General features: G+C 40.6%; 1 protein-coding gene across 1 annotated transcript in view; it reads right to left on the reverse strand.

The window, feature by feature from the left end:
* Positions 1 to 3968: 3968 nt before the first annotated feature.
* Positions 3969 to 25548, reverse strand: part of ZCWPW2 (zinc finger CW-type and PWWP domain containing 2) — a 41047-nt gene continuing 19467 nt past the window's right edge. The window contains exons 4-9 of the mRNA XM_033165927.1: positions 19107 to 19221; positions 17962 to 18020; positions 16576 to 16637; positions 14779 to 14846; positions 6142 to 6263; positions 3969 to 4170 (exon numbers count right to left, since the gene is read on the reverse strand). Of these exons, the coding sequence (XP_033021818.1) occupies positions 3997 to 4170; positions 6142 to 6263; positions 14779 to 14846; positions 16576 to 16637; positions 17962 to 18020; positions 19107 to 19221 (600 nt within the window). The 3' untranslated portion in view covers positions 3969 to 3996. The remainder of the gene's footprint in view (positions 4171 to 6141; positions 6264 to 14778; positions 14847 to 16575; positions 16638 to 17961; positions 18021 to 19106; positions 19222 to 25548) is intronic.

Here is a 25548-nt window from a genome sequence, read left to right on the forward strand (position 1 = left end):
GGGGGGGAGCGTTTCGTGATATTTTGCCATTTTGCCTTCATTACCTGCTCTTCATTACCTGTCTAAATTGTGCTATGAGCTTCTGGGTGTTTATATTTTTGTGGGCCACAATGGTTTTGCGGCTCCCAGGTTTTTTTTCCTCTTCAGAAACGGGTCCAAGTGGCTCTTTTTGTCTTAAAGGTTGCAGACCCCTGGCATAGGCTTTCAGAAACTGTGGCCCTCTAGATCAGGCTTCCTCAACCTCAGCCCTCCAGATGTTTTTGACCTACAACTCCCATGATTCCTACCTAGCAGGACCAGTGGTCAGAGATGATGGGAATTGTAGTCTCAAAACATCTGGAGGGCAGAGGTTGAGGAAGCCTGGTCTAGATGTTGCTAGACTGCCGTTCCCAGAGGTCCCAGACAGGACCACCAATGGTAGGGGTGATGTGAGTTCAGCAACATCTGGAGGGTCACACATTCCCTACCATTTTAGCACCTTCACACAATTCTAACAAACCTGAGTGAAGAACACCACTCGATTAGTTCTCCCCTGCTTTATATTGTGTTAATTTAGTTATCTAATCAGGGTTCAGATTTGCACATTAGCAACCTCAATGGGTCAGGAAGTGAAGACAACCAGTGATAAAAGATCACTGATTCACAGACTGTAATTGAAACAAATCAGTTGGGTTTGTTGATTTACAATGTTTCATTCAAATCATTTTATTATCTAAGACAGCAATTTAGTACTTAGAAAATAATGTGGATTAGAAACTGCACAATTGCATTGACAAAGTAATAAAAGCCATTTGAGTGAGAATCTTGGGCTTGCTGATTCCTATTCTAATGGAAGATATGGTCATATAGTTTAGCAAACAGACTTTATAAATTTCACAGCATATCCGAATTTTTAAGTTCCCTATGATACATAGCATTTTAGAATAAAGCTCATAATTAACCATATAGAGCTGGGGGAGAGCAAGTGAAAAATAGCTGGATAGGCAGCAACTGGGAAAAAAGAGAGGAAAAATTATTCCCTGTATACCCATTAATTGATCAGGGACTAGAACATAATTTCCCACCCTTTACGTCAATGCTCCCATAAGATGCAGCCTACGAATATCCATAATGTAACTGGGGAAAGGAACTGGGATCCTTATTTTCTGGTATTTCTGTATTTAGGTCATAATCACTTAGAAATATTCCAGCATTTTCTTTCAAACAATTCAACAATGTTTATAATTCCACATCCATTGTAATGATGTTGGGTACTCTTTATAGCAGCTTAATAGGAAGGGCGTATTTCCATCTGGAACTAACCGGAACTCAGTTCTGGCACTTCTCAGGTGGGTGCCATTGTCATTCTAAGAGAAAGAGGGAGGTGTTCATGGTGAATTCCAGCCCCTCTTTTTCTAGAAAAATAGCACTGTTAATAGGTACGATTTTCCGTTTTCGTTATCATCAGGTTCTAATCACCTCAAGATGCCACAGTTTCACACAACTGTCATTTAGAGTTAGGAAGAGCTCCAGTTTCCACAAAATGGCATAGAGATGGACTTTTGCATCATGATCCATTAGATGATGATTCCTTAGTCCTAACAGGGTCCAGATTAACCTATCGCAGAAAATTGGCTCCTCTTCTATTTCACACAGCTAAAAAATTAACACCACAATTTAGACAGACCTCCTGAATTTAGCCAGGCATCCTGCATATGGAGACATGTTCAGTATTTAGCACTGTTTCAAATCTTAATAAACCCGAGCGAAGAGGATGAATACCAAATGATCCAAAGCCCTACATCCTTCGATTGGCTCCTCATTTCCTTTAGTCCACAAATTAATCAGCGTCGATGCCACATGTTATGTACCCCTAATAGAAACTCACATTATCCAGATTATAATGTTCCAGGAATAGGTGTGTGGTTAAATGACTGCATAATAAAAATATATAGTTCAGTGAAACAAAATCATTTTCTGGACTAAATACCCCACTATGCTACTGCCTTGGCACCCTTCGGTTCTCCATTGGACTATGTTTCACTTCCGTAAGGAAACAATCATACCACATTGGCTTTCACTCAAGCCCAGTTGCGATGGGGTTGTGGGCATGCAGGTCAACAGATCTTGTCGGAAGTTCTTTGTGCTCATTATGTATCACTGAATGTCTTCTTAGACCTTTCCCCACCACCACACACACACTTCCCAGAGTAACTCCTGTTATTTGACTCAAATTCTGTCATTTGTTATTTGACTCAAATTCTGTTATTAGCCTGTTATTTGACTCAAATTATTCCGCAGTCTTGCTTACCTATCTTCCAACTCTGGCTTTCTCAATCCAGGTCCTGCAAAATTTTGCCTCCCAGATCCTGATGTTAACAGTGGTCCAGCTCTTCTTTTGCATCCTGGCAGATTTCTGGTTCCTGGTTGCTTTTGTTAGCCTCATCGCAATACTACCAAATTCCTTCGGTATGATACACTCAGCTTGATCAACTGCTTCCTCACCCACTCGTCTCTATGCTATAATATTTTCTATAAATATCTGTGGCAAGTCCTTAATCCTTTAAAGACCATTTGTATTATTTATCTTTTTAAAAGGTCTGAAGCAGCTCAGGAAACTAACTACTTATTTTTGTGAGATGTAGACCTATTCACAACTTACAGGCTCTTGCTGGGTTTTTTGTGGGGGGGAGGTAGGAACTTTAAAATATTGGGTTTTTTTCTTCATCCAAAAGGGGGTTCCTTCAGACAGCCTTTTTATTGCACATTAATGCTTTGTGCTTATAATGCTATCAGGATGGTCACACATGATCCTGCTTTTAATACTGTTTGTGCCTGCAAAAGTTTGGGGATGGCACACAGTTTCATTTCAAATTAGTGTACATCATATAAATTCCTGTTGAAATCCTGTAACATTTTATATATTGTTGCAAGGTGGCCCCAGCACCAGATAGCAACAATGTGGTAGCATTGGGGAAGAATCACAGAATAAACTAAAACAGAAGAAATCCACCATTAATGCACAATTATTGTGCCAAGAATATATTGCAGAATGCAACCACAGTAAAACAACAGTCTGCAGAGGCCCAGTGACTGACATGTAGATAGCTCATGTGACCGTATTTCATGTGGTCTAGTCTTCATGAATTGATATCTCACATAATGAACTGATCCTGTGGGTACTGTTGTATGTCACTATATCACAATTCCCTTCATCTTGGCTTAACCTATTTCTGAATCTTTTTAGCTGAGTTAAGTGATACATGGAGTTGCAGATCAACACATAAAAAAGATACTGTGAATTGACCTATGGTTCCTACTTATAATACCGTAGACAACAGTATGAATTTGTCACAATTATTCCTACACATCTTTTAACATCTATCCAAAATGTAAAGCATGACTGGCATTTATGAAAGGACACATCTTTAAACAAAATATTCAACCTCCAAGGCTGTGTTGTCTACAGTTGAATACCACTGAGAACAACCCAAATCCCACTGAAAACAACCCAATTGTAATTATATATGTGGAATAAAGGAGGCATCAGTGGTTCATACTAGAAAAGCCATATGGCTAAGGATGTAAAACTGAAATTTCCAGCTAAAAATTCCTATAAGATATTTTTATATGACTTCCTGAAGAGTTGCAAATAACTCTTATTTTTTGGAAAGCCTGAGAAATACAATGCTTATAATCTCTCTATATTCAAGTAAGATAGCTCTTTATTTCATTCTGATTTATAGAAATCTACAATTTGCTTAAAACCAGAGAGAGAGAAAATAATTGTCAGGGGAAGACATCTAAACGTCCATGACTGTGCTATTGGATTCCACTTTTTAATCTGAACACAGACTAAGTTTCATATCAATTTTATCAATGAGCAGCCAAAAAATATATATTGTTAAACTTCACAGTAACTATATTGTTGAACTGCTGTTAAGGATCTCCCTCTATATGTGAAAAAGAATGCACTCTAAAGCTGTAAATAGTATAATAGGTTCTCTCTTATCAGCGCTACAAGCTGTCTTGGAATTCAGCCATTAAAGACTCTATTTCCTTAAACCTGTCTGTTATACTCTCAATGCACTCTCCAGCCTTGAAAGCTTTTCCATCAATTATAATACAGTCCTCTTGGGCGTTGATTTCCATTGGCCTTTTTTCAGTATACTCCAGGCAGAAGTTAGCTACCTAAAAGGGGGGAAATATTCATATTCTAAAATTAAATACAATTTTGCAACAGATGATCTTCACCTGATAGAGGAATGGAGAGCTACCAACAGAAGCAGACATACACATGGAACACCAATCTGAATGCAGTTGTTTATCTAGTATCAGCTAGTAGTGCATTATTATTATTATTATTATTATTATTATTATTATTATTATTATTTCTTCTAATGCAGATGGGAATTATGACTCTTCTTGTCCAGAAGCTCTTCTTGCATTAAAATAGTTGTAATCAACTAGTGCTGGATCATGGTCATTGTTTCCTAATTTATGTTTTAAGGTAAATTAACCTTCAAATCTCCATACTGTAAAATGTATGGAAGAAAATTGAGTGCGACACAGCTCAGAGCACATTGTTTGCATGCAAAAGATCCCAGGTTCAACTTCCAGTCCTGGGTTGGGCAGACTCCTGCCAATCAGTGGCAGCCACACTGAGCTGGATTGAGAAATGGTCTAATGATATATACCAGCTTCCTAGGTACCTGAAAATGTGAGTTCATGTGTACATATCATATGCAAACAGACAACATTGAATCTCTTTTTTTATTTAGAAAAGTGGAATTCTATTTTTTAAATCTTTCACAAAACTCTTATGTGAACAGGATGCAAATACTGATTGATGGATTGTTATACATTCACACTGTTGGATAACCTCATGTGGGTTATTGAAGGTCAATAGGAAAAAAGGTTATAATCCCTCTTCTCATTTCATTTTCTGATTCAGCACATTGGATGGATTAACTGCAATAAATATAACTGTGGCTTTGCTGGAAAGCGGTACACAAATGTAACTAAGAATCAATTAGTAAAAAAATTAACTGCAAACTCAAACTAAAAGGCTGCTACTTTCCTGGTTTCGGATAACAAAGTTGTGCAAATTTCAGAACAAAATTCAATGGCATTATATCATGTTTGATACATACAGAGGCAGATCTAGGGCATAGCCGAGGAGGGCACTTTCTCAAAGCCTGGTGCAAGCATTTGTCCAGCTTCAGGAAGGAGGTGTGAGGGCTCTGACAGGGTCCTAGAATCGTCTTGCCTCCTTCCCAAAGCTGGGCAATCACTTATTGGGCTTTGGGATGGAGGTAGGAGGGCTCTATGACCCTGCCAGAGCCTTGTGTCTCCTTCCCAAAGTTGGGCTTAAGCCAGTGCCATGAGGGCTGGGAGGAGGGCGTCAAATGTTGGCCTTACACAGGGTGGCATATTACTAAGGTCCACTGCTAGTACAAGTCCTTCTATGAACTACAACGTAATTTACATTTTCTGTGCGTTCTTGGAAACAGTCAGAACACTTTGCATAGAGTAGCTTTTGAATGCATGCACTAGGCTGAAGTTGCTAAAATGCTACATAAGTATCTAAATACCGGTAATTGTAATGTTGCAGGTTTGTTCTCTAGCATGTCTGGAAAATGATCAGGAATTATATTGTAATAATAATGATGATAATTTATTTTATATTTTACCCTTCCTTCCTCCTTCCATAAAAAATATCAAAAAATTCTCAAAGTGCTGCAAGTTTCTCTACCCCTTTAAAAAATATGGAACTTGGCTTGGCAGAGGAGTATTATAGTGGTAGCTGTTTTGCCTGTTTGTATGCAGATATATGCAATGCAAATAACAACAAGGTTATCAGTGATTGCAGCTTCCCTGGTCTGGGATCCCAGTGATAAATATTAATTTCAAAAATGGTCTTGTCAGATGCATGTACTTCTACTTATTGCAGGGCGTAAACTTTTAACTATTTCATTTTTCAAACAGTCTTATAATTCCCTAATATACAACCCTTTAGCGCCTGGTGTGGATGCTTTTTGTAAGTACAGTAAAAGATTAGTAAATATTTCAGGTTGTGTTTCTTAGCCAAAAATAAGGATTCTACTAAAGTGGTTTTTCCAATCATTAGTAATTAGTAGAGAAACTATGAATAATTTATACCTCTTCTCTCCCATTATTGTTCTCTCCATCCACAAATGATGCCAAAGGTGGGTAGGAGGGGGCTGCAACATGCTTGAGAATGTGGTCCAATTCTTTTAGTATCATTTCTGTCTCAGAAACAACTAATAAAAATGGCAATATTAATAATTTAGCTAATGTATACATTGTACATTTATGCAATGCTATTTACTGCTCAGTCAACTGCTTGGACTACAAGTGTTAAGTGGAACAGGCAAACATCCTAATTCTAGATACGAAAAGAAAAGTGTTTCCTATGACATTACAGTGGTACCTTGGTTCTCAAATGTTTTGGTTCTCAAATGCCGAAAACCCGGAAGTAAGTGTTTCGGTTTTGGAACACTTTTTGGAAGCCGAATGTCCAATGCGGCTGTCAGCTATTGTTTCCAGGGTACCTACACCAATAAGAAGCAGCACCTTGGTTTTCAAACATTTTGGAAGTCAAACGGACTGCCGGAACGGATTGAGTTTGGCACTTTTGTTTTTGCTATTTATTTTGCATTTTTGTCTTTGAGGCTTTTTCAGTTAACTCGTTTTTGTGACTGTGTGTAACCCAGTTCAGCTACTGGTGGATTGATTGTGCAACTGCGGAAATGGATAAAAGCCCCCCATTCAAACAATGACTATCATCAGTGCAGGTAAGGAAAAAGAAGCAATTTTAATTTTTATCATCTACAATGCTGTCTTATTTATTTTATAGTACAGTACATTGATTATTGCTTTCATTTTATGGATCAATGGTCTCGTTAGAAAGTAAAATTAATGTTAAATTGCTGTTTTAGGGGTTGTTTTTAAAAGTCAGGAATGGATTAATCCATTTTGCATTACTTTCTATGGGAAAGCGCGCCTTGGTTTTGGAACACTTTGGTCTTGGAATGGACTTCGAGAACAGATTAAGTTTGAGAACCAAGATAGCACTGTACTCCTATGCAACAAAATGAAGTCAAGTGCTCCCACTGGGGTCAACCTGACGGGCGTCCGGTGGAAACCCCATTTGTATCCATCACTTAACAATTTAAGGATGCAATTCTAACCTCACTTACCTGGGAAGTAAGACCCACATAATTCAACAGGGCTTACTTTTGAGTAGACATGGTTAGGATGGCCATGTGAAAGACAGATCCTACGACTCAACCAACTGGAGCAAATAGTTAGATTAAATTAGTGCATTGGTGCCAAAACAGAGTTAATGAACATTATTCCAACTGTTTCAGTTAAAATAAATTGCAGATAGAAATTACTAGTAATTAAAATCCTATTTGGAAATGTAAACAAAAATAGTAACTTCTTATCATATTTGGCAGACACACAGCATGCAGTTTTGGTCTTATATTAAAATAGCAACAAACAGAATGATCTGATTTGTGGTAGAGTTAATCTAAATATAAATTTCACTAACTTGGGCAACAAAAGACAAAATCTTTCGTTGACAGTGTGAAATGATTGCACACGTGATTAAAATGGGTAGAATAATGTACACAAAGTATTGGAGGACAGATAACATTCCAAGCATGAATAAAAATAAATTATTAATGTAAATTTTATGTAAAATTAATTAATTGCATTTAAGTTACAGGTAAAGATTATATGGGGGAACCCCCCCCCCAAAAAAAACCTGAAATCATTTACAAAACTATTGGGTTGCATCCAACTAACCTTTACTCAGAGTAGACCCACTGAAATTAATGTAACAACAACAATTTATTTATACCCCGCCCATCTGGCTTGGTTTCCCCAGACACTCTGGGTGGCTCCCAACAGAATATTAAAAACACAATAAAACATCAAACACTAATAACATCCTTAAACTGAGCTGCCTGCAGATGTCTTCTAAAAGTCAGATAGTTGTTTATTTCCTTGACATCTGATGGGAGGGCATTCCACAGGGCAGGTGCCACTACTGAGAAGGCCCTCTGCCTTAGTCATGAGATCCAATTACGTACATTCACCTGTAGCCTCTGTTAGTGCAATGGCACTTCCATCCTCCATTCCCCCCAAAAGAAAAATCAGTTGTGAGGGTTCTCAAAAACACCAGAACAGTTTTTTGAGTTAGGCAGTGGGTTGGAATGGGGTAGAGAGGACAGAGAAGTGCTAGTGGACACTCCTTGTGCTGTGCTGGATCGTGCCCATACATAGGATTGTGCTGTTAGTCTGAATACAACCATGTGTTTTATTTATTATAATTGTTAATCTTGTCTTGTTGATTCTGCCTTTGTATATTTATTTTTCTGCTAAAACATTGTCTAATTTGTAAAAATCACCACCACCATCATTTCTTTAAAAAAGATAGAAAGAAGACTCTATCACAGTTACACTCACTTCTTGCCCTCTCACCAATCTATCTTTCTTGTGTGCAGTTTGAATCTCTTTACTTTCCAAACTTTGGTTTCAAGTGAGGTGAACTGAGGATAACCATGTTCAGTGTGTTTTGGGTAAACAATATTCTCATTATGATACAATTAGCTTTTGAAATTTTTAGAAGACAACTATATTTGAAGTAAAAACAAGCCAAATAAATCAATCTGAGGATTGAAAATTATTCTTTGTAACTTTACTGGTCGAAATATAAAGTCTCAGTTGTGTTCTTGGAAGCCAGAGTTAATTAAGCATCATATAAAACCTTACAGTTAGGGTGAGATACAATCTAATCCAATTTTCACTGGTGTCATCCTTTAAAGTTACCTTAGGAAAGCTTTAGATGTGTTAGCTATCTAGTCAATTTAATGCATGACACTCAGAAGCTACTGATAGCAGGCTTTACACTGAAAAGGTATTTTTTATGGCTTATTCAGCTTGCACTTATTGTGTTAACCTCTATGCACCATTAGTCACACTAGTTACAAGTGTGTCAAGGTATGGCTTCCATTTACCTAGCAATTAAGAATTGTAGGTCATGTGTTCCTTTCGATGGGGATGTAAAAATATGGTTCTGGAGATTCTTTCACACAAGCTCAATGCTACTTTGATATCACACTGAAGAAGTGCTTCACGATTCTTTTCACTATACAAAACAAATTCTTGTATTCTTTGAAACCCATCTGTCAATTCTGAAATCCAGACTTGAAGGGGGAAGGGGAACCCTTGCCCCCATGCTACATTTCTCTCAATATCCACTGCCTAATAGCTTTCCCATCTAGACTCCTCCTGCATAATACAGGCACAGGACAGAAACCCACAACTATGTCATTTACAGTTGCCAGAATTCTTTAAGCTTTTTGCTATGCCAAATTTACCAAAACCCACTGAAATCAACAGCATAATCTGCATGCCTTTTAATGAAGTTGGGATGGTGCCCTTTATTACTAGACATAATATTAGAACCAGGAATTTTTTTAATGGGCAGCCAAACCCAGAATGGGCAGTTGGGGGGGGGGAAATGGGCAGTTCAAAAATTCAAGTCATGTAGACGTTGTTTTATGTTAAGTGATGCAAAAAGTGTCAACAATATGAAAAGTAAATTAAGTAGTCCAGTCTCCCCTAGGACTCCAGACGCTGATCAAGCATACCAATTTTTCCTCTCCCTGCCAAAGGCAGTGTCCATATGATCCAATGCTTCTCTCCACAGAGTATTCCTAATATGAAAGCAATCCTTCTGAATTAGAGCTGTCAAATTCCAAGTTTGGATAATTTTCTCCCAATTATTACGGAGGAAACACAAGGAAAATACACAGGTGTGTTGTAGTGGCACATGCTTTGCCTGCAAATTATAATCACATGCCACTGAGCAGTTCTAAATTTTCCTTTTAAAAAGCCCTGCCTTGAACTGATGGGAAAAGTAGAGAAGAGTTAAGGCTGTAAGCTGAACTTTAATAAATGTAGTCAGCAGATACTACTACTGTCTGCTTTAATGTTAGCTAATACCCCTACTGCTGTGATTTAGAAGAACTGGGGCAGCAGGAAGCATTTAATTTACAGGAGCCTCTTGTAGTTATTGCAAGTATGGCTGTCAGCATGCTAAGCAAACATTTTGTACACCATTAAAAGAACCTAACAACACACTTTTATTTTGGGAAGACGGGGGAAATCACAACAACTCTCATGCCAGCTAACACAATTAAAAGTTCTCTTGAATGTAGAATATCCTAAACAATCAAGATAATGTAATTTCTCATGGTTATAGGATGCCTTGCATACGTGGGTTATTCCAATCATCATGCCCTACAAAGCTTTACTCCCCTCAATCACTATTGTTTACACTTTATAAATATTTAAAAGATATCTAGAAGTCAATACATGGCTGTTTTACACTATCAAGCCATTGTATGATCATCCTTATCACTCTGTAAAATGTCTATGTGAATCCACTAGGAAAAACAGCTGGTTTGCAATAATATATGAACTTGCACCTCAGCCGATTTAGAGCATTACAGAAGACTCACATGGTAGAATGAAATCAAGACTGAAAGGTGCCTTTATACTATCCAGAATGTACAAATTGACAACTTTCAAAATGTTGCATATATCTCAGAATGTTTATGATTATAATAATTTGCAGTATGCTTCCCAATGTTTTATGCAAGTAGAACTGGAAGGAAACTCACTTATAAAGCATGAAGTATATCCTTTGCTTGAGAAATAGAATTCATGCCTAAAATTTCCCTGACAGATTCCAGATATAGGATTTTCTGAAAGGATCTGAGAAAAGAAATTCAGCTTCATTCCTGGGCACCTTGTTTGATTGTTAATCATTTATTAAAGTTACAATGCTTTCCCAAGCGTTTAACGTATCTATAGTTTATGTTACCTGTATGTTTTATCTATATGTCACAATTCCACCTCTGAACCATTTGTCAATTGTCAATATACTACCTAAATTCTGTCAGCTAAAAAGTGAACATAGCATTATCAAATCAGTATTTTAAACCTGTTCTGAATAGACAGCTTCTCTTTCACTTTCTCTCTTTCTCTGATTTTTTTTTTGCTATCAAGCTGCTCATAATATAACCCAAGATAGCACTGTATTTGTGTGCCACAAATACAACATTGCTGCTGAACCATGTTCAGTTTGCTATTATCTGCACGCAATCACAGCAATGCTGCTGTTGACTAACCTTCACCTTGTACATATGATTTCTCCTCCCCCTTTTCTTTTAAATCTGTCAGCTGCATCTTTGTTAAAAATTCTGCCATCAGGAGAACAGCTAATATCTGGTCTTTGATACCGAGCAGAGAAGAATAGGCAGAAGATATGCAACTGTGCATGTTTTACTTTAAAAGAGATGGGTTGTATTTTTAAAATAATTTCTCGCAATACATGCTGTGATCTGTATGTTTCCATAGCTGGTAACAGATGTAATAGCCTGGGAGCTCATTATGAAGGGCCTGCCTTGCAGTATGGATATCATATGCCTTAGATACATTAGGCAGCAATTGTACAATAAGGTTACAATTGAACTTGGCAGCACTGAAATGGCTTGGATTTGCAGCAACTCAGAGGGCGTATTAGAGAATCTGCATTGAGCTGACAACGGAGGGAAATGTAAACATGATCATGGTTAAACCTTGGGATTGGGGGGGGGGATCCTTTATACAAGCAGTCTACGGGCTGGCAAACAACCTCATATTGCCAAGGGTACTGCTCTTACCTTTTCCTGATTGAACACAGCTTTATAATAAAAGTCTCGGATGATACAACAGCAGCTATTCCTTTCCCTGCTCCCTTTCAAATAACATTGTTCCTTGACCCAACTGAAGATGTGCCAGTTCAACAGGGACCAAGGATAATAAATGAAATTTAGTAATTAATGCTTACATGGGGGTAGCTAGGATTTATGTTGGGGGGTAGGCTACATGTTAGGGAGGCAGAACCTCAGTTAATGATTTTTATTGATTTACTTGATTGGAGGGGGGCAGCTGTCCCTCTGCCCCGCATTGGCTACAACCACGAATGCTTAGATATTGTTATTTCACACCTCCTAATTTTAAAGTACAATATTTGAAAGCATTCTCTGAACTTTGTAGAAAGCCAGCTTTATAATCAAATCTGACTGCCAAGCCCCTTTAGCCCAACTGACACATTTACTTTAACTGTTTTGTATTATTTGAGAGGTCCCCTACAAGGCCCTGGTCCCTGATTCAGGTCAATCACTTAGCTGATCCACTAAGCCAGGCATAGGCAAACTTGGCCCTCCAGATGTTTTGGGACTACAACCAGGGCCGTCTTAGGGAGATCGGCCGCCGTGGCGCAGCGATCCCTTCGCCGCCCCCGGCGTGCCGCCTCTCCGCCGCCTCCCTCCTGCGCTTGCCGCCCCTTGGGAGGGGGGGTGAGTGAGCGGGGCTCTGTGCGCCCTTCCAGTGCTCCTGGGGTGGGAGGCGAGGGCAGCCGGCTCGCAGCCAAAGCCCGGGATCGGCATGGGCGGCAGCAGCTGTTCCGCCAGCGCGCGAGCGCCTGGCCGCCAGCCCGCCCGTGGGGGCAGGGGGCGGGTTGGGGAGGGGGGCGCCTGGTATGCCGGCGGGCTCGCGGGGGCGCCCCTGGGGGGCCGGCACCCTGGCGCGCAGCGCCACTAGCCCCTATGGATGAGGCGGCCCTGACTACAACTCCCATCATCTCTGACCACTGGTCCTGTTAGCTAGGGATGATGGAGTTGTAGCCCCAAAACATCTGGAGGGCCGATTTTGCCTATGCCTGCACTAAGTTCTGATGCCCCTTAATACTTCCCATAATAACCTGCTACCACCATGTACTGATTTACAGAAAGCAATTGGACTCCCCTTCTGTCTACTTAGCTATATAATACAAAACCAGGATGCGGGGGTGAGATCGGCTAACATAGGATTGTATCCAATGCTCCATGGGCAGCACTCTGCTTGCACAAAATCACTTCTCCTTCTGTTCCTCCACCCACTCAAACTCTGCTTGTGGGGCAAGGGCTGGAGTCTCTAGGTAAGGCAATTCCAAAATCTAGGATTGTCAGATACTGACGGTTTAACTCTCTGTTTGGCTTTAGACCACTAGCAACTAATACATATTAATCTAGATCATACTATCCTTTTAGTTGGTGGTAAGAGGGTGGAAAGAATGCAAAACCAAAGAAGCCCACTCAGTAGACTGCTCCAGTTGAGTCAAGAAAGTGAACCATGTCTAATTCTATGTGTTGCCAAACTATGACTGTCTTCTTATCAGGTTTTTCAACTTAATAGTATGATAAGCACTTATTATCTTTTTTCAATTTCAAGAAACTCTCTGAGTCCGTGATAATATTTTCTATCTTCATTTCTGTATTTTTTTAAAATTGTAGAACGTTTTAAATATATTTATTTAATGGCTGTTCGATACAAATTGAAGAATTAAAAAAATATTAGGTAGAAACTACAGAGAATGAAAAACCCTTTGGAATTCACTCATCTTTTATAAGTTTGATTTAGCAATCATATCATTTAAAATCAAGTTGCGACTGCAAAACAGTTCAAATGTATCAAGATGGAAATACTCTTTAAACTGTGAGTCCTTCCCCAGCCATTGGCTGAGCTGCTGTGATACCATGGAATATTCAAGTACATTTTAATTTCTGTGCGCAAAATACTTACTCTTTGGCTGTGGACTTAAGCTACTTTACTCTGCATCCACCGCCCTCCCACACATGACGTTAGCCACAATCCATATCTATCCTGCCATTTCTTATGAAATACTGCATTTTGATGCATTTCCCCCCAAACCGGTTTCAATCTGAATTGAATAAAAGGATGACCTAGCTGTGTTTTACGTTGATATTTGTTTACACAAGCTTTGAATTTTGACAAAGAAAGAATGCAGCTTCTGAGAAAGGAAGTGAAAAGTCTGTCAGAGAGGATAGCGGGAGTGGGGTGAGAGGAACAAAACACACACAGCTCTAAGAGTCAAGAGAGGTTGTACACTGTAGGTAGAAAACAGAGGCAGAGGTGACGTTTCTGTACTGGCGAGTGCCAAAGAATGGGATGATGAAAGGCAAGGGGGCACTGGAGATGAGGGACTATGGCGGTGGGCAAGGTAGCCAACAAAGGATGGAAGGAGTATGTGATGGATTTTGAAACAAAAATATGAGAAAAGGACCTGTGAAAGAGAAAGAACAGCAAACAATGGAAAATAGAAACAGGAACAAGATTTTTCCCCGTATAATTACGGTATACGCTGTTAAGAAGGGACACCAAAAGGACACAGGAATCAGACAAATGGGACGGGCAGCAGGGGCCAGGAAGAGAGGAGAGAGACTGAAGTTGCAATCCTAAATTCCCTTACCTGGCAGAATTTACCGTTCCCTATTGAACATCACATTAATGAACAGCCAATTAAATGTATGTCTCAAAGTTGGAAAATACCATCCTTTTTTTAAAAAGAAAACAATTACACTTCTACAGCCCAGTTCTATACATACAGTATCTACACAGAAACAAGTGTAATTGCACCCTTGCTTAACCATTTTTGATTATTTGTGAAAAATGTGGAAATGTTACTGTCTATGTACATTTCCAAGTTTCTTTCCGTATAACCACACATATATGGCTGACATAATACTATTTTTCAGAAACAAGCACTAGTTTTCACAGTGAAAGGTACACGTCCTGTATTCTACTTAGATATGAATAAATTCTTTGAAAATATGGCTGTCCTGATTTAATATATTGCTACACATTTAAACAAACCTAGATTTTCATCTGACAATACATCTTCTGAGCCTGCTATTTCAAATGAGCTTCTTAATGTTATTTTCCTAAAAAACACACACAGAGAAAAAGTTAATGTATTTGTTGTGAATATCTAATCCAGAAGAATCAGATAATATTTGAAACATATACTTCTATATGCAGAAAGCATTCTCTTCTAAATCCTGCTCTTATATGAGAAGAGTATTGTTAAATATTTGTAAAAAGCACCTCATCGTTAAAACCTTTTTTGTTACTACTTGTAGGCATAATTTATCACAAACCACTTGATCATTTATTAATAGGGTTATGTCCCTTTGGTGTCCCCTTGATAAGAGGAAATGTTAGAAGGGGCAATTTTTATTTATAGCTGCATTGAGCTAAAATTTTAAACAATAATTGCAGGCTAAATTTTAGTCACTGTTTTTAGTCATTTTGTATCCACTAATCAGATAGATAAATAGTCTAAATTATGTGTGAAACTGACCGTCTGCTCTAACTAAACAAAAACAAAAGCTTGTAAGAGACAAGTTGAAAGTTTAATCTATAAGCATGGATACTAAGTATTATAGGGCTTGATCCTAAACAGGAAGTGGGGGTGGGGTGGGAATCTGAAGGCAATTTAACTGCCCACTCAGCACCTTGCTAGAACCTCGGAAGTAAGGTTGGAGAAACACTCTTGCTCCTTCATCTGTTTTGAAGTTTCCTGCTTTTAAAAAGTTTTCTCCCTATTGAAAACAGATCACCCCCCCCTCCCCAAGGAAAGGGTAGGGAAAGATTTTGTTACAGGCATAGGCAAACTCGGCCCTCCAGGTGTTTTGGGACTACAACTCGCATCATCCTTGACCACTGGTTCTGTTAGCTAGGGGTGATGGGAGTTGTAGGCCCAAAACATCTGGAGGGCCGAGGTTGAGGAAGTCTGCTCTAGCACAACAAATCCACTTTAAAAATACTGGACTTTTGTGGTCTTAAATGTTATGGGGAAATACGATGAACATAGCAGGAAGACGTATAAGCAGCGGCAGAGGAAGCCACTTGGGCAGGGTGAGCCATGCATGGGGCATGGTGAGGGCGGGGGAAGCTGCCCATAGGGGTGGGTCACACCCCAGGGCCTCTGGAGTCTGCCTGCCTCCTCCCACTCAGCCACCCTACAGCTGGGGGGGACGCAGCGGGCGGACCGTTTGGGCAACGTGGAGCCTGCACGCGCACAAGCCACTGCATCTCTCCCAGGAGGGATTCGTGGCTCGGGCACGCTGCAGGCCCTGCGGTGAGTGCCACCCGGCATTTTGTCACCCCCTCCCCAGTGATGACACCCAGGGCGGACTGCACCCACCGCTCCTCCCTTCCTCCGCCCCGACGTATAAGCACCCCACCAGCAAATCATGATGTATGCTCAAATTCATATATCCGCCTTGCAAACAAATCAGAACGGATGCTCAGTAGAGACTGGACATGGTCTAATCACCACCTAAGCTTTGTGCAAGCAAATCAGAATGAATGCCAAGTGCAAACAAGTGCAAAAATAGTTTCCCTCGGCATCATGGGAGCCACCAGGGCATTTTTTCAGCTTGAACTCACCAGAACCCAGTTCTGGTACCTCTCAGGTAGGCACCATTGCCATTATAAGAGAAGGAGGAGTTCATGGTGAGTTCCAGCTCCTCTTTTTCTAGAGAAATCACACTGGGAACCACCATCGTATAACAACACAACTTGGCACAGTAATCGTAGTGTTAATAGACTGCCGAAGGGATGGTTTAAAAAAGTAACCAAATAAAGTCAAACTAACCCAATGCTTACCTTTTCTTTCTTCCAATTCTGCAACTACTTTCCCCTCCACAAGTTTTTGTCCAGTTTCTTGTCTAAGAAACATAACAAAAAAACATATTTTGAAGCTTTCCATATTTAATATTTTTTATTTAACACGATGTTACGTTTGCTGCTGGGATCAGTATACATGTACTAAACTTCCCTCGCACACCCCAGTTGTGTTGTTTCAGTAAGATTCAAAATGTGAGCCACAGTCAACCTGGTCATTTCCCCCATCTTCACCAGGAGCCATCACAGACAACGACTGGGGCCTGAGAATCTTACTGTTTGGCTAGTGCAACTCACATAAGGAAATTCACCAAGGCGGTGGTGGTGGTGGTTGACAATACCTTTGTTGAAGGTTTAGTTTGGCTCTTTACTCTTTCTGTAAAAGTGAAACTGACTCTCCTCTACGTCAAAAACAGTTGTGCCCTGTATTTTATTAGAATTCACAAACTAATAAAATCACTGCTGCTCCCCCTCCCGTCCAATTCACTCCCATCACATATTTCGGTCGACACCTGTCCAAAATGTATGCTGGTTACCAATTTGTATAATGTCAACAAGTGTTACCATGGTAAGGTGACAGAGGTGTTATGCTGTTTCATTTCTAAGTGAGATTCTATATTTAAATTCCCTCTATATTTATCTCTTTATTCTCTATATTTATCTCTTTAAATTCTCATCCCCTCCCCCAAAATTGTTCACTTGAAATTTTGATTAAGCATAATACACAGAGAAAATAGGAAAATGTATGAACTAATGGTACCAACCTCAAATTCAAGCAGATTTAAAATAAGCTAAGGACAATACTGTATCTCAAACAAGGTTGGGGGAAAAAATCAGGTACGAGATCAGTGAAAATGAAACAACTGTGTCAGACAGGTTATTATTATTATTATTTATTGTGTTTATACACTAACCTTCGCCTGGAGGATTCCAGGGCGGTGCGCAGCATAATAAAAACAACCATTTACACAGAATAATTTAAACGTCTAAAAGCTACAAAGCTAAAAACAACATTAAAGCACAACAGCACAATAACACTGCTAGATTTAAGGAAGATTTACCTCCCCAAAGCCTGGGAAAACTGGCATGCCTTCAGCTGATTTCTAAAAATTAATAGTGTGGGAGGCAACTGCACTTTCCCAGGAAGTGAATTCCACTATCAAGGAAATGCCACTGAGATAATGACAACAGCAACACAACAGCAGCAGCAGCAGCAGCAGGAAGAAGAAGAAGAAGAAGAAGAAGAAGAAGAAGAAGAAGAAGAAGAAGAAGAAGAAGAAGAAAATGAAGCTGAAAGTTTAACTTTGGTTTGCAAAGGAGTAGGATCCACCAATCCATTAATAATGTAAGAATACTAATAAATCTTACATTTTTTCTGCCAGTAATCACGTTAGATTTGGTTTTGGCCTCTTTATTCTTTACTGCGTCTAAAAAAAAAAAACCATTGGTAAGTGGGCAAAAGCAATAACTGAGTAAAAATAGTTTACTGGGAAATAAAATTACTTTTCATAGTTATTCCGATCTGTTCTCTGATACATCATGTTGTAATAACAAGATGTAGTACGGGTATAAAAAATTATTTTATTAAATATATATGTATATTATAACAGATTGCATGGTACCTTTCTGTACTGCTATAACTACCTGCACAAGATTTCCAGATATGTACCAAACACACACACAGTTTAATCTGCTGTGGATATAAGAGCCAATTCCTGGGGCCAAGGCCCCTTCCCCCCCCCCATAAAATGTTTGAGGGGGCTGAGCCCCCCCAGGGCAATGACATTCAAATGGTGTGCATGTGCCACATATTGTGATCAATTATGTGTGGTGGGGCTTACCTGCGCCCCCCCTGCCGCCCATGGAATTGTTTTACACAGTGCTATCACCTCTGGTGGTCATATTTACAGCAGTAGATGGTTCTGGGGGGCTGTGCTGCTCACCTGACCTCCATTAGCTTATGCTGCTGCTGCTTACTGGAAAGTAGAATGGAAGCAGGGAGGCGGTGGGTGGAAGTGCCCAGCCAGGAGTGCCAGAATGGCTCTGCCAGCGCCTTCACACCATGCTGACCTCACTGCCGCCTCAACCCTCCTCCCAGTAAGCAGCACCAGCCTCACCATCTACACCTGATATGTTATGGAGATGTCTACATTCAGGATTATGACATGGTCAACATGGATGCAGGCATCTACAGAAAACATCATGTGTGTTACAGGGAGGACCATGGCAGCAATCCATCCACTCCTTGAAAGGACACATGTTGTGCAGAATCAACCCCCACATATCAAACGGGTGCATGTCATGAATGAGCACTCAAAGTAGAAGACAGATAAAGGAGCGAGGGTCACAAGCCACCTGCATGAAGCACTTAGTTTTCATTTAATAATTTGAAATAATTATATTACTGTATACTACAATTACAAGTATATTACAACTACTAGGGAAGGAATCCTCTTTGCATACAAACAAATAATGAAGTCAATATATAGAGACAGAAAGCCAGATAACTGTACCCTTTTTTGAGAGGTAGCACATTTCAAGCCTTTGCTGAACAGAACAGGGCAGCAATTTGTTTGCTTCTTCTAATGCACTCTCATACCAGACTTTCCCCCTCTTGTATCCATTTGCCTACAGAAAAACACACACATTATATTAGTTTTCAAAGTATTAGTACTATGTTTCTGAAATTACAAATACGTGCAAAAAATGCATGGACTCAGCTAGTCTTGGATGTGTTACATACACCTGCAGTTGCAAATATATATAATTATATATTTATAAATCTAAGATTATGAATCCATTTTAATATGCCCGCCCAAAATGGAAACATCCATTATTATTATTATTATTTTAAAAAAATAGCTATCCATATCAGTTTTTAGAACTTACATGAGACAGAGACACACAGAGCTGACCCATATTTGGTAGTTTTGGTGTGACTTTAAAGGACAGCAAGTTGTCTATTTCTCCCATTTAAACAAGGAAGATTATTTGATTTTGTCTCATAGGTGAAAATGTCTTTGCCTGGTCCAGGGGCGTTGCTAGGGGTGTGTGGTGGGGGCGGTACGCCCCGGGCGACAAGCGACCGGTGGGGGTGACAAGTGGCGGGTGGGGGGGTGACAAGCGGTGGCCCCTCCCGCCACTCCCCACGCAACGCTGGTCACCCTGGGAGCAGCAGCGCTGCACGGACGGGGTGCTCCCTCAGCCGTGCGCTGTTGCTCCTGGGGCGACAGAGCGAGCGGTGGCGCGTGGGGGTGACAAGCGGCAGCCCCTCCCACCATTCCCAAGCGCTGCCGCTCCCTCCGTCACCCCAGGAGCAACAGCACATGGCAGAGCGAGCACCCTGTCCGTGCAGCACTGCTGCTCCTGAGGTGACCGGCAGCGTGGGGAGTGGCAGGAGGAGCCACCGCTTGTCACCCCCACACGCCGCCACTCGCTCCGTCGCCCCGGGAGCAACAGCGCACAGCCAAGGGAGCACCCCGTCCGTGCAGCGCTGCTGCTCCCGGCGTGACCGGCCATGCGTGGGGAGTGGCGGGAGGGGCTGCCGCTTGTCACCCCCACGCACCACCACTCGCTCCGTCCCCCCGGGAGCAGCAGCGCACGGTGTGTGCGGTGTTGCTGCTCCCGGGGCAACGGAGCGAACGGCGGCGCGTGGGGGTGACCAGCAGCCCCTCCCACCATTCCCACGTGCTGCCGCTCCCTCCGTCACCCTGGGAGCAGCAGCGCACGGCCCGACGACTGAGTGCGCCTGTGTGACATTTCGCCAGGCGCACTCTATCGTCGGACCGCCACTTCCACAGCCTCCTTTTGACCCGCAGAGCCTAAAAGGGGGCTCTTCGGCTTAAAAGGGGGCTGCAGAAGCGGCGGCGGCACTCCCGGAAACGCCCCGGGGGCAGGGCATCGTGACGTCACAATGTTTCCTTTGCTGCCCCAGGTACCGCGGAGCCTTACTCCGCCACTGGCCTGGTCCTGGGTTAGGTCCTGTTGGTAGAGTTTTGAACTCTTCATTTTTGGGAGCTTATAAATGAATATAAACCCAGACACCTACCTTGACTACATTGTGTAATCCGGTATCAACTACATATGCAATCAATCATTTAAAAAAACAAACAAAAAAAAACCCATGTCATTTACAACTATATAATTTTAGCTTGGGCATTTGAAACAACATATTAACAGTGCAATTCTATACAAGTCTACTCAGAAGAAAGTCCTATTGAGTTCAAATAATTGTATCTATGACTTCAGCCCAAACCAGTAAAAATATGCTGTTTTACTAAGTTTTGTACTAACTATAATTAGGTCTTTGAGAATTATTTTGCTTTGAGAGGAAAGGGAAATAAAGTGAAAGTGAAGTAAAAATAAAGCTGTTTTGAAGACTTCCTGTGTGATGAAGGACTGGTGAGAAAGAAGTCTCCAGCATTAATGAAAAAGGGAATACAGCATAGTTTAGACAAAAGGAGACCCTGCAGTTTACAGAGAACTAGGCCTGTGGAAGCTGAACTGCAGAAGCCACACAATATTTCACATGGTCTTGAACATGCCCAGTTCTGCTATGTACAGAGCCATTTATTGGTATCTAAACTATGTGTCATAACCATTTCAATTGTTATGCAATCTCTCTTGTAGGCTTAAGGTACAATAGTTTAACAAAACTATGGGCATGACCTGGAACCTTTGAAACAATGAAATTCAGTGCAGTACTTGCTGATCAAACAATATATTGCAACTTGGTAATGCTGTTTGTTAGCATTTGCATTTACTGAACTGAAATCAAAGTTTGGGGGGGGAGAAGTCTATAGAGGCACAGATGAAAGGCTCCTATTCTTAATTTATACAATCCCAAAATATAGGCTATATGATTAAAGAGATTTAAGTTTAGAGGGTTACCTTAATATTATAGAAAACAAATCTAACAGAAATGCCTTTAGCTTGTTGCTAGGCGCCAGTAACTAAACTCAACATCTAATCCCTGCTTATGCAGAAATTGTAAATTGCATTCTCCTTGATAATAAAGAGAACTGATTAGAAGTTATTAATATTTTCTTTCTTTTTACCAATCATCTTGTCAACAGACAGTCTATTTTTTGAAGCACAGCTTGTTGGATTAGTTTCCTATAGGAAGATACAGTGTGTGTAGGGGAGCGTGGAATCTCAATCTAGTCCTCTATAGACAAAAGGCTGCTTTCACCAATGTTATCTCTTCAGAGAAGGGCAGGAAACAGTTTCTGAATACTTTCTTGGGCCCTGCTCTTCTTTAGTTCCAGGGCTGCTCCTACCATTAGACAGAGTGAGACGGCTGCCTCAGGTGGCTAATGTCGGAGATGGGAGTCCTTCTACCATTCCCTTTGCACCTCTGTTGCCCACAAGGTAGGGGAGAGGATGTGGTCCTTTCACCAAGTAAGATCTGGCTTTTGCATTTGGAAGAGGGAGGGTGCTATCTTGACCTTTTCCTCCAGCAGCAAAATAGCTTGTGTTGGCTCTGCTCAGTTCTGATCTTTGCTATACCCATGTGGTACTATGAAATATGAAACTTGTACAACATAATTTTCTTCAACTAACACCCCTGCAGTTGCTAGTTATCTGAGTCAAAAGTGCAGATAAATTGAAATATTTTTATTTTTCCCTGTGTTTTATTTATTGAGATTGCATAGGTAAGGTGAACATAAGTTGCAGGCTTACTGTACTACCTTTGACCAGGAATATATGCCCTATCAATTATTTAGTTATTTATTTACTATATTTATACAGATGCCCCATAATATGTTCTCTGGAACCCCCACAAAGCAAAGAAACAAACCATACCACTCATATTCCAGCAAATGTGGATTTATAAAAACACACTCACACACACACATTTTATATCCGGGAAAATGGAGCAAAGCAAGCAAGCAAATTATTTATGTATACTGTACATCTTGCAGTTAAGGCATAAAAGCAACCTGAGAAACACTTTAGAGTTCCAGTTCAAAGTTTAGATAACAAAGCACTCAACTATAGTACCCTCATGGGTTTATGGAATTCTGACACAAGGTCACTTTGAACCTATCTATCTCTAATTTCATTTTCCTACCTCTCAAAAATAGTGGCATCTCTTTCTCTTATACAAGCTGACTTTATCCAGATCTCGTGTACTCCTTTAAAATACAAATGTGCTACCAAGCAGAGTAAAACGGCTAAAAGCAGTGCTATTTTTCTAGAGAAAGAGGTGCTGGAACTGAGTTCTGGTGAGTTCCGACTGGGGGGGGAAAAAGTCCTGGCGAAAAGCATTTGTTATTGAAACATTTAAGATTGCACTGCCTTGTAGACTTATGGTCCTGGGATCCCTGTTTCTCTTTATACAGCCTTCAAACTTCTAGGATGCAAGGATGATCTAAGGTGTCTATACAACTGCCAGTATTGGGAGAATTAGTGTGCACAGTGACATTCTAAATCTAAACCAAAAAACATTTACGAAAGGTTTTCCACCTCAACCATTGCAAGTAAAGCTTCCAAGCACTGCTCTCATAGGGCCTAGACCAAGTTCCCAGCGCCCCCTACCATGTAAAAAAAGAATATTATTCTAAATAGTGGTTTGCACGACCCACTGAGAAACATCACACAATAAAAATCAACACAGCAAAAAATTAATTGCACACTTATTCAAAACCCAATTAAAACTAGTTTAATTTCGTCACAAACATGATCTGGTGATACCAGCTTTTCAAACTGCTATGGTCATTTACACATCCAGCTGCTGCCCCCATGCCTCTTATTGCCCTCCTAGGTAATTCCACCATCCCGCAGGGGGTGGCAACCGCCCACTTTGGGAACCACTGGGTTCAACGTTTAAAAGTCAAAATACAAATGGAAACATGTTTTTAAAAGGCCATACTTTTTAAGCATATCATTTTTCAACACTTAGGCTATGTACACACTCCCATTTACTCTGCACCCAATGCACGCCGACTGATAGTTTGGGAAGTGGTGTGCCCACAACATTAGAAACGATCTGTTGTTGCTTTTTAAATGAATTGCTGTGTTTTGATGTGTTTTTCTCCAGCCCAGCTTCGACCCAAATTGTGAAAAATAACAACCTGGTTGCATTTTAAACCAGTAATGTGCTGTCATGAATGAGCCAGATCCCAGGGAAGGGTTGCTGCCAGCAGGGAACAGAGAGGGTTAACCGCCATGCAGGATGAACACCAGCTCGGAGCCAGCTAGAATAAACACGCGGGAAAGAGTTAAGAGGCAGCCTCTCAGAGAATGGGGAAGAGTAGGGAGCTGACACACTCAGTCTGAGGTCTCTGCGAATGGGAGGGCGCAAAGATAGGAAGCAAAAAAGACGTATGAAGCGAAAGTTCAGTTGCTTCTGGTCTCGCTGGAAGCAGACTTCAGAAGGGTCATCATGATTGATGAAGGCGGGGGCTGTGTTAGAGCTGTCTGGAGTTGTCTGTTTGTTTTGACAATAATTCATCCTTTTTAATTAACTACACTTGCTATGTTATCAAGCCGAGGACTGGACTCCTGACATGTGCACAAAACCTTGGTTAGCCTTGGAAATCCAAGCACATTTACAGATGATGTTGTGAACCCAGAACTTTAACTTTCTGAAGGAATGTGAAGTTTCCTTAAGGTTTCGTTAAGATCTCATGCACAAATAGGATCAATGGCATGATTTTCTTCTTATTTTCTTCTGGGTTGGTAAAGGCTTCAAAAGGAATAGATGTGGGGATGTTATTAATCATACCTGAAGAATCCTCATTTGGCCTTTAGCCTTGACTACCACATTAAAAAGCAGAGACATCACCTGGCCGACAAAGGTCCGTATAGTTTAAGCTATGGTTTTCCCAGTAGTAATGTATGGAAGTGAGAGCTGGACCATAAAGAAGACTGATTGCCGAAGAATTGATGCTTTTGAATTATGGTGCTGGAGGAGACTCTTGAGAGTCCCATGGACTGCAAAAACACCAAACTTATCCATCCTTAAAGAAATCAGCCCTGAGTGCTCACTGGAAGGACAGATCCTGAAGCTGAGGCTCCAGTACTTTAGCCACCTCATGAGAAGAGAAGACTCCCTGGAAAAGACCCTGATGTTGAGAAAGATGAAGGGCACAAGGAGAAGGGGATGACAGAGGATGAGATGGTTGGACAGTGTTCTCGAAGCGACTAGCATGAGTTTGGTCAAACTGCGGGAGGCAGTGAAAGGTAGGCGTGCCTGGCATGCTCTGGTCCATGGGGTCACCAAGAGTTGGACACAACTGAACGATTGAACAACAAAAACTACATTAAAAAATAATCAAAGAGCCGGAAATACCATGGATCACAACAAAGGGGACAACATATGCACTCGGTACACAAACACTTTCTTAAATTGTTATGCTCTCCTAAACTTCTGAAATAAATGTCCCTGCAACAAACAAATAAAATGAAGGGGAATAATGTTAGCCCAAGCCAACCTCAGCCAAAATGACAACACATTGGAAAGACACCAGTTTTTCCATATAATAATCACTTAAGATTACAAATTGGTCCTGTGCATGTTTACTTGGAAGTAAGGTCCAGTGGATTGAATTAGACTTTATTTAGATATAAATTCATTTAGAATTATAGCTTTAGGAGAAATTTCCAAGTTTGGTGTCATCTAACAAGGTTGAGCAGCTGTTCTGCTTCCCATTCACCTCTCTGCATTTGGGAAAATTAGCATGCTCCACAACAATTATGCAGGCTTTCCCAGTATTGCTTTTTTTTATTTTTGTACCCACTTCAGTTTCTGGTGCAATCCGTTGTCTTCAAGTGTTACTAAAATGAATGGTGTTGCTTCAGAGTAATACTTGATGAATAGTGCTCTTACCGCAAGCCAAGGCTTTCTATTAACATCCTTTTAACTCCCATTATTATTATTATTATTATTAAACGCTTGAGTTAAATATTTAGTATTTTTAAAACAGACCCAGAGAAATCAATGGGATGGAA

The sequence above is a fragment of the Lacerta agilis genome, chromosome 12 (genome assembly GCF_009819535.1).
Source record: "Lacerta agilis isolate rLacAgi1 chromosome 12, rLacAgi1.pri, whole genome shotgun sequence".
Classification (NCBI taxonomy): Eukaryota; Metazoa; Chordata; class Lepidosauria; order Squamata; family Lacertidae; genus Lacerta; species Lacerta agilis.